At 38.7% G+C, this 12,606-nt stretch overlaps 1 protein-coding gene across 1 annotated transcript in view; it reads right to left on the bottom strand.

Moving 5' to 3' along the window:
* Positions 1-1,794: 1,794 nt before the first annotated feature.
* The window catches only part of LOC107480069 (iron-sulfur assembly protein IscA, chloroplastic-like), a 44,257-nt gene continuing 33,445 nt past the window's right edge, over positions 1,795-12,606 (bottom strand). The window contains exons 2-3 of the mRNA XM_021138738.2: positions 2,484-2,702; positions 1,795-1,937 (exon numbers count right to left, since the gene is read on the bottom strand). Coding sequence (XP_020994397.2) covers positions 1,795-1,937; positions 2,484-2,702 — 362 coding nt within the window. The remainder of the gene's footprint in view (positions 1,938-2,483; positions 2,703-12,606) is intronic.

Here is a 12,606-nt window from a genome sequence, read left to right as displayed (position 1 = left end):
GACATACAAACCTGAAGATGGAAACAAGAGTGAAGAGGTAGGGTTTGGGAGTAAGACTGAGAGAGAACGTGAATGGCAGTCACAGAGAGAGAGAGAGAGAGAGAGAGAGAGAGAGAGAGATGGTTTCGAAGCCGACAGTGTGAGCGGTTGACTTTTATGACGAAGAAGGAGATCCATAAAGAAATTTTAATATCGGATGGAGAAACAGGACATAGACTATCAAGAGTTGATGATCTAGAGACATCAGTAGTAGCATCATTAAAAATAAGTTCATAAGAGGTAAATTGATCCCAAATGCGTTCAATATACGCTAGAAAATCATAAATAGCCTGACCAAGTTCTTGCTTTAAGAATGTGAAGTTCCTTAAGCAATTGATTTCAAGTCCATGCCTGTGATTGCTGCTATTGCTGATGTGTCTATCTCATCTATTCTATATAGTTTATCTCCTATTTTTTTATTTAATATTGTGTCTTTTCTTAAACAATTTATCTCCTTCTTGAATAATATTTCTAGTGTTCTGATACCAAGTTAGAGACACAAAGATTAAAGAAAATGTATACAAATATATATACTAATAATTACAACTAGAAAAACTAACAACTCCACTAAACCTTCACTTACAGCACTAATTTTCTATTGTACCAACTATACTAACCTAATCTACTAATTATACATTATACTCTAATAAACCTTAAATAAAAAAAATATATATTTAAAAAATATAATAAGAGTGTAAATAATAGCATTAACTCTTCTTCCTACTATAATTTATATATAAATAGTTTTTGTAAGATTCTGGTAATAAATTATTGATGTCTTATGCCTTTATTAGATTTTATGAGAAAATATTAATATCCAAGAGGGTGTGATGATAACCCAAATTTTATTTGAGACAATATAATGACTCTATCAATAGTAACAAAGATCAGTCCAAAATTTAAATAATCTAGCATAAAATTGAAGGTTCTATTAATTTTTTGTTTATTTTACATTTTTTCAAAACTACCTCCATTTATATTCAAATTTTATTTTTCTAGGTTAAACCAATCAACCTCTAATTGAAAGGGGACAATAATCACTCAAAAGAATAAATATTACACCAATAAATATTATATACCATAGATTATCAAAATAAAAATGTTATTCATATACTAAAATCGGTTATTATGAATTAATTTTAATTTGCATCTAACATGATTGTTGTCAAAAATATTTTGCCGAATTTATGTGTATTGCCTTGCATCACTTGATTGGAAAGGTCAATAACCACTCAAAGAAATTTTTATATTTTTTTTTCACAAAATCTCTTTTCTTTTTTTTTTTTACAATAAATGGATGATCGGAATTACCAACTACCGAAAAATATAATCTGTTAAGTGTATCAGCCTATCAAGTGCTTTCACATGTGTTGAGAAACATAATAAAAAGAGCAAAAATATATATATACAAAAAAACAATTACTACATAAGTATATTTATGTATAAATATATGTATTATTTAACTCAATTTTAATTTATATTTTGTATTTCAATATATATTGTATGCCGATATCTAAAAGTATATGGGAAATGGTAGGTTGAGATATCACATTCCTGTAGAGGCAACACGAGCCTAATACATGGGGTGAAATTTCACCTATTTGAAATTTTGTATTATATGTGTCTGTGATTATGAGTAGCCTAAACAAATTACATTGGCTAGTTCAAGTGGTTCAACATTAAAGAAGTATACATAGTCTAAAGTATCCTTCGAAGAAATATCAGATATTGTAACTGTTGTCTATAAACATGATTTTACATTTCCGCAGCGAAGGATTTGCCACAACCACAAGTTTGTGTCGCATTCGGATTCTTGAAAGAGAAACCTCCCCAAATCAAGGCATCACTATAATCCAACTGCATGCCAAATATGAAGAGTAGGCTCTTAGGATCGCAAACTGCAAATACAGATGGAGAAGCCAAAAATGTCAAGTGGTAACTTATATACGGCAGTTCATTTCAATCTTCATTAAGTAAGAAAGTAATAATATTCTAATTTCTAAGCAATGAAAAGTACATTCATTCAAAGAGTAAATAAATAAAGAAATGCAGTGCTAACTGCTGTTTGAAATGAGCTAACAAAGTTCTAGCAAACGAAGCCTAAACAGAAGTTCATGTTAAACACCAAGATTTTAATCCAGTCTAAGATTAAAATTCATGCCTACCGGAGCAATATAGAGCTAGCAGATAATTTGCTACAATCATTCAAAATAATAATATTAGAAATAATTACAACTAGCCGATACATGTTGCACAAAAAAATGGCCATAAACTGCTCCATAGACAGCATTATATATCAGGATTTTCACAAATTCTTAACTCATTAAGAATTCATACCAATTGCCTAAACCCTAAACCCACATAGATCATATTATGCTGGTCAAACAGCTCAATTAGGAGATTATAAACACAACATCAATAAGAACCAGAAGATGAAATCATACCAATTATAAAACCATTGTACTTAATGATGGAGTCATCTGACCTTGTATTAGTCTTGTCCTCAAAATCCATAGTGTACGACATACCAGAGCACCCACCCTGTTTTACACCTATTCTTAAACATAAATCCTCACTTCGCTCAGACTTCATCTTATTCAAGTGCTTCAGTGCATTATCCGTAAGTGATATTGCAGGTGCCACAACCCTAGATGCAGGTGCACCTAAAAAATTTTCAAAAGGAGTTTGAGAATGAAAGTAAAAGATTGGATTAGGACAACATGTAGACATCGAGAAAAGGTATAACACACATGCCACTGCATACAAAATTCAAAGTACATGACAACAGCAGAAAAACTCAAGCTTATTCAAGGAGTGAGTTGGAGGAACACAAAGTAACGCATCAGATAATTCATATAGTCCATTATCCATCCCCTAAATCTATTATATGCATATTATTTCTATGGTTTTATTATTTGGATTCAACTCTGATTCACTGACTCTGATGCCAATTCTGTGATCAAAGCTGTTAAGTTAAGTATTGATTAATTACCTTGTGATGACAAACATATTTGATTATTGTTCATGCCCTGGGTCGAGCTGTACGACCCGGGCTGATTGAAGACGAGTCGACCGACCTCTTCAAGTCAAGACTATCCGATCTCTTCTCAAAGAGCTCGGCCAAATCATCAGGAAAACCCAAAAAGGGCCCAAACAGAGGAACACGACCCAAGTCCATGGACAGCCCAAGCCTAGAGAGATAAGGGCGGTTCCCTGAAAGATAAGATGACTTCACTCAGAAGATAAGATAAGATAACTATCTTATCCCAAAGGAAGATCACCCCACACCATTATAAATACATTGGAGCACCCAGGTATAACTCATACTCTGATTCTACTAAAAACATGCTTAATACCCTTGATAACTTAAGCATCGAAGTTCCTTGCAGGTACCACCACCCTCCGGTGACGAAGGATCAGCACCACCACCAAGTCCAACAAGTCGGACATGGCAACTTTGACCAGTACAGAAGATCTCGTCTGAGATTGACCTACAGTTTCAGGTAACCCTTGGAACATTGGCGCCATTGCCGGGGAACTTGGAAGTCATCCCATCACCATGGAGGACAACCATGACAACGATCATAACTCTGATCTACAAAACAGGACGCCGCATAAGAATGCAGACACTACACCAAAGGATACTCCTCAACCAAACCAAGATAAGAGTCCACCAAATGCAGAAATCCTGGAGGCACTTCAAGCTCAACAAGATCGCCTCAAACAACTCGAAAAAGAGGTTGAGCATCAATAAGAGGCCGAGAATGACCTATTGATGATTAAATTTTTGACGGTTTAGAATTTCACTAATGAAATCTCGTTGTAAAGTATAGTCTCTAAACCAACAATAATATTTTCATACAAAAATTTGTTTGTAACAAGTACAAACCCCTAAAATCTACAAACCGAAGTATTTAAACCTCGGGTCGTCTCTCAAAGGACTTGCAGAGTAGTGTTCTTGTTATTGGTTAGGGATTTGTTTATTATGGGGTTTTGGATGAGAAAAGTGAATAGCAAATGGTAATGAAATTTGATTAACAAAATGGTCTTGGCAAGGTTTGGTTGTCAAAGGTCTTCATCATCATCACTAGCCACAAGTATGGTAGTTGCAAGGATTAATTCCACCTAGTTATCCTTTAATCAAATGGCAAAGGAAAGTCAAGTGTGTTATATCAATCCAAGTCCATAAGTCCTAGCCTTTCACTAATTGAAGTAATGAAGGCTAGAGTCAATGGTTATCAACTATCAATCATTTGGACACTAGTAACTCAAGAAATCCTAAGTTACCTTCTCAAGCCAAGAACATAAAATTCTATTCTAACATCCTTTCAAGCATTTCATCAAACACTTGGAAGGTGCAAAAGGAAAGTATAGTAAATCACAACAAGAATGAATTCTAACTACAATTAAATGCAAAGAATTAACAACAACGATCAAGAAAATCACAATTATTATGAATTACCTCAAATTGCTTTATTGAAAGAAAATAAAAGAACAACAATAGATCCACAACAAAGTGAAGAATCACAAGAATTAAATTACAAAACTAGAGAGAGGAGGAAGAGAAGAACAAGAATTGATAGAGGAAGAGTGAATTGGAGCATGAATTAAACCTAGATCTAAGATGAGAGATTAACCTAAACCTAATCCTAATTCTAGAGAGAAGAGAGAGCTTCTTTTTCTAGAAAACTAACTCTAAACTAATCCTAATGTCCTAATGAAACATAACATAACCTAACATTCAAAAGATAGATGCCTTCCCCTTCAATCCTTTGTCCTTTTAATGCATCTTGGTGCCAAAGTTTGTTGCACTGGGCCCCACAGCTTCCCAGAAATCGCTAGACACGGGTTTCATTTAAAAATCACGTGCGGCCTTCGGCGCGGACGCGCACGGTACGCGTGCACGTCCCTGGCCAATATCGCAATGTGCGCACGAGCGCCTTGTGCGCGTGCGCGTCCTTGGCCAAGGTCAAGTCTTTGGCTTTTTGTGCTTCTCTCCATTTGCATGCTTCCTTCCTTGCTCCTTTGATCCATGCCTAGCCTATCTTAACCTGAGATTACTAGCAAACACGTCAAGGCATCTTATGGAATCAAGGATGAATTAAAATTACCAAAGTAAAGGCTTAAAAAAATATGTTTTTACATTCAAGCACAAATACGGGAGAGATGGTAAAACCATGCTAATTCATTGGTTAAATGTGAGAAAAGGTCATCAAAATACCCTAAATTCAACACAAGATAGACCCTAAAAATGGGGTTTATCAACTTCCCCACACTTAAACCTTAGCATGTCCTCATGCTAAATAAGAAGGAACTAAGGGGTATGGCATTTATTAAATGCAACTAAACTACATGAAATTTACCTAAATGCAGTACCTAAAGTGAATGAAACTGCTTGGTTCAAACAAATCCATTTCCAAGAAAGCATGTGTACGCACAAGAGCTAGAGCAATAGGAATCAAGTCTAAATCACAATTGTATTGGATAATCAAAAGAATTATAAACTTGCATGAATATAGATGATAGTGGTGAAAACATGTAATTTGAGCTTTGGAACCCTCACCGGATGTGTATCCGCTCTTTTCACTCAAGTGTTTAAGGGTTAATTCAGTCGATTCTTTTCTAATCATGTTTTTCCAAGATTTGATCTTCTTCTAACAATCAACACTTAATCCATGCATGCATACATTCATCATGAGGTCTTTCATGGGTTGTAATGGGGTTAGGGTCAAGGTAGGATCATATATGGATAAGTGGATTAGAGTTGGACCTTTGATGAGCTTAAACTTTCCCACCTAACCTATATAGTGACCTATATAATTGAATTTTAACCTAACTACCCATCTTTCACTTTCCATCTACTCATGCATATTCTTTTCTTTTCACAACACTTATGCATTGATCTTTTATTGAGCTTGCTTTGGGGCATTTTGTCCCCTTTTTATTATTTTTCTCTTTTTCTTTTTTTTCTTTATATATATTTTTCTTTCTTCTTTTTTCTTTTCTCTTTTGTTTTTCTCATCATTTTTCTTTCTTTCAAGAATCAATGCATAAGGTTTTACATTTAATCAATACATGAGCATACACCAATTCACTAATATACAAAAAATACAAAACTTCCCTTTTTTTCCCAACCAATGTTCCCAAGTTTCCCCAAACTTGAATAATAGTCACTCTCACTAGCCTAAGCCAATCAAAGATCCAAACAAGGGACTTCATTGTTTTCTGCTTTAGGACTTGTAATGTGCTAAAATGAAGAGTGATTGGGTTAAGCATAGGCTCAAAGTTTGGTTGCAATGGATGGTAATAGGTAGGCTATTTGGTTAAGTGAGCTAATAAAATAATGGCCTCAATCATATAAATGCATGAATACAAGGAGTAATTGGACATATAGAATTAGGCAAATCAAGGATTACAATCATAGCAAGAGAATAATTGCACACAAGAAGGAAAAATAAGTGGTTATAGGATGTAACCACATTAATAGGCTCAAAACTCACTTGCTTGTGTTCTTAGCTCAAAACATGCTTCACAAAATATAGAATTTCAAGCAAGTTCCACAAAATTTTTCCAATCAATTGGGTTGGTGCCCTATAGTTACTTAGAAAATCTCAATATTTGACTAAACATTGTTGTGATTGAGAAATTCTAAAAATTTCCTAGTTTATCCTTTCCTTTTCAATCAAACACTTTCTTATGCAAAAAGGGTAACTTAGCTAAGTTTTAGCAATTCCAAAACAATTCCTAATCACAACCACAAGCTAAAAGAAAAAAAAAATATGCAAAAGTATATAAAGAGAAATCCAACTAAAAGTATGAAATCTAGCATCCAAAATATCTAAAATCCAAAATATGCAACAACTAAGGTGAAAGTATCCAAAATAAATCAAAATAACCAAAATGACAAGTATATACAAAAGTGTGCAAAATAAGATGACTAGGTAAATAGCTAAAATATTCACCGGTCCTCTAATGGTGCCACCGGCAACCTCCCCACACTTAAGATCAAGCATCGTCCTCGATGCTAATCTTGAGAATTAGGGAAAGGGATACCGGTAGGCTCTGGCTGTGGCTGTGGTACCGGCTGAGGCTGAGTCTCCTAAGTCTGAGGTGGTATCTCCATGTGAACCGGCTCCTCCTCATGAGTTCCCTTGTCGTGTAAATCGGCTTGCTCCTCCTCATGGGTCTCCTCATCTGAACCAGAGGACTCTGGAAGAGGGAATAGCTCAAGGCCCTGGGCCACAAACATCTTATCAATCCGATCCAGTCGGCGCATGATCTGGCGCTTGCCGCGCTCCATGAACCAGAAGAGACGCTGAACCAGTACCTAGGTCGGCTGAGGTATGGGCGGTGCTGGTAAAGGAAGTGCTGCAGCTGAAGTAGGTGCTTCTGCAGGGGCTGATGATGAAGAGGGTCCAGCTCCCTCAACTGCTGCTCTAGCCCGAGATTGGCATCGGGAGGCAGGCTTCTCGTGCACCCAGGATCCCCATGGAATAGTAACTGGCTCCTTCGCAGGGAGTGGTGGGGGTAGTGATACATCATCCTGGTGCCACGGAACACCGGCCCTCTGGATCATCTGAGTGATCATAACCGGGAAAGGAAAGATGCCTCTGATATGGGATCTCCACATGAATCGCCTGATCAGCTGGGGGTAGTAAACCTCTTTCCTCTCTAGCACACAGCTGATCAGGATCAGCATAGCAATCGGGATCTCTGTATAGTAGGTAGTAGGCATGACGTAGTGAGCAAAGATATGCTGCCAAGTCTTGACCTCTCGGCTCAGATAACTGAAGTGCATCCCCTTGGGTGCCTTGTTCTCAGCATCCATAACCCAAGGGGCCTCTGGAATGGCTACCACTGCTCGCAGTGCATCAAAATCGAAGGTCATATGGTGAAGCTCTATCTTAGCCTGTAAGAAAGTATCAGTGTCACTGGTCTTAGGCCGGCAGGTAAGGGCATCCTCAATGGCCTGCTCAGTGATAGGTATCTCAATCCCTCTAACCAATACCGAATCAAGGGTGTGGTAGAAGAAATTACAGTAAAACTCTTGCACCCAAGACCGGTTCACTCGGCTCAACTCTCTATCCACAAAAGCCAAACCCATCCGGTCAATGCGTTGGTGGATGATGTCGGTCAAATCTGATGGGATAGCTAGCTTCTTCTCAACATTCAGATTCTTTGAATTGTAGGTTGGGAATCTGAGTTCACAGTAGAGATTAGGAAATTTGACCGTATCCTGAGCCGATAGTAATTTGTTTGCTTTGTCTATGTCATTTAAAGGGTTTTGAGCATAAGCTAGAAGTGAGGCAAAAGTGGGGTTTGGTGTTTTCTTCCTCTTTTTGGAAGATGATGCTTTCCCTTTCCTTTTGTCTGACATCCTGAAAAGTAGAATAAGCAATTAAGCAAGTAGCAAGTATAAGCATATTCAAGATGTAAAATGGATGGCAAGCACTCATAGTGTGAACTAAAATTTGAAAACCTGGAATGGAAGTAAGCACAAAAAACATAGCTATAAACCAAGAATTCAGCATTGCATTTCAAACTCAAAGAATAGGCACATTCATCATCATAACTCAAAAGAATGGTTAACGAGTCAAGTAAAAAAAAATGAAGTTAGTAGGTTAAACAAGTTGGTGAGTTAAAAAGTGAGGTTGATAGTTAGTGTTATGATGGAAACTTACCTAACTAAAAGAGAATGCAAAATGTGTACCCTAATCATGTTCACACTCATGAAGGAAGTGCAGTCATTGATGATGAAATATGAATATGCAAAAGATGCAATTAATTGAAAACAAGTCATCAATCAATGCAAAGAAAGCCAAGCAGATGGTCAATTCCAAAAGAAAACCAAGTTGACGGTCAATTTGAAAGTTCATTCGAGCGATTCAGTGCACATAAGCAATTTAGCATGAATACAAGTAAAGAATATGATAAGCATGACCATAACTTGTTTTTGAGGGATTTCCAAAACCATTTAGGTAACAAAAACCTTGTTGAAACAGAAATTGTCAAGTATAAATTCGTTACATACGTCAAAGTAATGTCATTTTATGAAATATGGTTAGGAAAAATCCGGCAGCATTTCGGCAGTACATTGGATATTTTTCAAAGTCAAACAGTCAAATCAGCTTCCATATGAATTCATTAAAAATCCAAAGTACGAAACTTATGCGTGAGTTCATATAAATTGAACAAACAGCCAAGCAAGTAGTATTTCAAACCAATCCGACCGTCATGGCAGCAACATGTAAACAGAGCAAAATCCAAACAGCAGTACAAATCCAAACAAACAATCACAAATGGAGCACTTATTAGACCTAGAATCCTCTAACCACATCCTAGCTACCTAACCGCAGTTATCTCTATCTATCATAACATGCAAAAATCAAATTCTACTAACTAAAATTAACAGTAAACTAGTTACAGAATTGGAATAAAGCAGAGGCAGGGGGGCTGAAAACCTGGGAAGCAGAAACAGATCTGGAAAAGGAAGGAGGGGGTAGGCCGCCTCAGTTGGTGGTGGCGGTGGTGACGAACGGCGGCGCATAGAGGCAGAGGGTGAAGTGAGAGACGAGGCAGAGGAGAGCTGGGGTTGAGGGGTGTTGTAGGTGGGAGAAGAGTGAAAGAAAAGGGAGGGTTGGATTCACCAGCGGGTGCGGCAGCGTTCAGCGGTGCTAGACGGTGACAGTGAGAGAGAGGGGGTTGGTGAGAGATAGACGGATGAGTGAGAAGGAGAGAGAGAGGGTAGGGCTACCGCGGCTGTCGTCGCCGGCGGCGTGGTGGTCGGCGGTGAAGGATGGGGGTTGGTGGAGTTGGGAGGAAGAAGGAGGGAGGGGAGGGGAGTTGTGAAGGGCACGACGGCGCTGTGTTCCTCACATCCTAGGGTTATCCTATTTTCAAATCAACGCGGGCGTGCACAGTGCGCGTCCGCGTGCATTGATAAATTTGGGAGCCGACGCGTGCGCACCGTAAGCGCGTACGCGTGGGTGGTGAGAGTTGGCAAGGGGTGCGTGTGCGCACGGTGCACGCACGCGTGCTAGGGTTTGAGCTGGAGGCCTAAGGTTGGCCCAGAGCAGGCGCAACTCTCTGGATTTTGGCTTGGAAGTTGCAGTACCAGATTGGCGCGGACGTGGCAAGTGCGCGAGCGCGCGCATATGCTTATAGGCTTATAGGCGCGTAGGCGCGCAGTGCGTGTCCGCGCGATGGAGGTTGCGTCAGGGGCTTGGTATGGGCCCAATGCCAGCATAACTCTCTGGAGGATGTATGGGCTGCTGCTATCAGCCTAGGGACGCGGACGCGGCAAATGCGCGTGCGCATGCTTTCCCTTAATGGTGTATAGGCGCGCACGCACGTTGTGCGTGTCCGCGTGGGACGAGTTGGGCTAAAAGCCTAATGTTCGCTCAAGAGAGGCCCAACTCTCTGGAAAATATATGGTGGTGCATCCGCTTATGGACACGTGCGCGTACAATGTGCACGCGCGTGCTTCTCCCCCCTCCCCCTTTTTTTTCATCGCCCAATAAGCCGAAAAAATTGCCCAAGAGCTTCCTATAATGCCTAACAACTCTTTATTCAATCAAATATCATACAATTCACAATAAATGCAATTTGATTTTATTCATCTACTACTAAACACAACATACATGTGACTATGCTAACAATTGATTGATACAAACAAATTTATATGAGATGAAGATCTACCTATAATGGCAACTCAAAGCACTTATTAAACAAAACTAAAAGAGAATGGACAGAGGTTACCATGGTGGGGTGTCTCCCACCTAGCACTTTTAGTTTAAGTCCTTAAGTTGGACATTTTGAGGAGTTTATTGTCATGGTGGCTTGTGCTTGTACTCATCCTTAAATCTCCAAAGATCTTCGCTTTTCAATTGGTTGATAGAATTTCCAACCATCTTCACTAAGCTTGGATGAATTACCATCCAAGATATGAGTCCCCTTAGTTGATCTTCACATAGCGAACCAGGATCCCATATCTTATCTTCACATCTATCCCCGATTTGATCTTCATACTTTTTCTTTCCGGGTGGTTGACACATAGAATTCTCTTTATTCCACCAATTCTTCCTTCTAGACCCATACAAAGTGGTTCTTGTTCCATCATAATCCCTATACCTTAAATCTTTGACCTTAGTGAGCTTTATACCAAATTTCCAACCACTACACAATTCTCTTTTTCCTTTAAGTCCACAAAGAGCTCTAAGTTGTCCATCTGTTTCAATCAAACCATATTCAAGTGAGAAGGTAAAGCTTCGGGATAAGAATTTTACCCACTTGAATGTTATGTTGGATGGTGATTTAGGAAGGGAGACTTTCCCACACTTAGACAATGCAAGGTCTACGTCCTTGTGCTCTTCTTGTGTATTTCCACCTTTTGACAAATTTCTTCAATTTCAACCCTTTCCCTTTTATTACTCTGCTTGGTGTCGTCTTCAAGAGCTTCAGATTCTTGCCCAATGGGGGTTGATTCAATTTTGGATAGGAATTCATTGATGAATAAATCCATTTCTTGATCATCCTCTTCGTATTCTTCAATTTCAATATACACCGCGCCAATGTTTTCTCCTTGGTAGATCTCTTTCAGTTCATTCTTTTTCTCATTGTTCACCAAGGGTACAGAAGGTTGTGCACACTCCTCTATTATTCCATCTCCATGTCCACTATGAGGAGATTCAATTGTAGATAGAAATTCCTCCATGATTGAATCTATTTCTTGATTAACCTCCTCATAATCTTTGATCTTGATATGTTTCGGGAGTTGTTGAGATTCACATGGTGGTTCTATATCTCTTAGATCTTGGACCACTTCTTCCTTTGTTTCGATAATCGTAGGCTTCTCCAATTGCTCTACTACTATTACCGATTCTTCCTTTTTCACCGGGTTTTTCGATTTCTCCTTCATGCTTTGCTCTTCTTTTGACTTTTCACATATGGCTACGGAAATAACTTGAGTATTCAAATATTGGTGGGCTAGAGTGTGCACCACCTTGGTCAAATTGGTCACAAACTCAAGTGTGTCCCGCATCATGGCTTCTTGTCCTTGAAGTAACAAAGTGAGAGGATCGTTGATGAGCGGATAATTTATACGCTTTTTGGCATTGTTTTTAGGTAGTTTTTAGTAAGTTTAAGCTACTTTTAGGGAGGTTTTCATTAGTTTTTATGTTAAATTCACATTTCTGGACTTTACTATGAGTTTGTGTGTTTTTCTGTGATTTCAGGTAAATTCTGGCTGAAATTGAGGGACTTGAGCAAAACTCTGAAAAAGGCTGACAAAAGGACTGCTGATGCTGTTGGAATCTGACCTCCCTGCACTCGAAATGGATTTTCTGGAGCTTCAGAACTCCAATTGGCGCGCTCTCAACGGCGTTGGAAAGTAGACATCCAGAGCTTTCCAGCAATATATGATAGTTCATACTTCATTCGGAAATTGACGACGTAACTTGGCGTTGAACGCCAAGTACATGCTGCTGTCTGGAGTTAAACGCCAGAAAAACGTCATGATCCGGAGTTGAACGCCCAAAACACGTCATAACCTGAAGTTTGACGCCAAGA

The sequence above is a fragment of the Arachis duranensis genome, chromosome 3 (assembly GCF_000817695.3).
Source record: "Arachis duranensis cultivar V14167 chromosome 3, aradu.V14167.gnm2.J7QH, whole genome shotgun sequence".
Classification (NCBI taxonomy): Eukaryota; Viridiplantae; Streptophyta; class Magnoliopsida; order Fabales; family Fabaceae; genus Arachis; species Arachis duranensis.
Note: the sequence above shows the minus strand (reverse complement) of the source record. Positions and strands in the feature narration are given on the sequence as shown.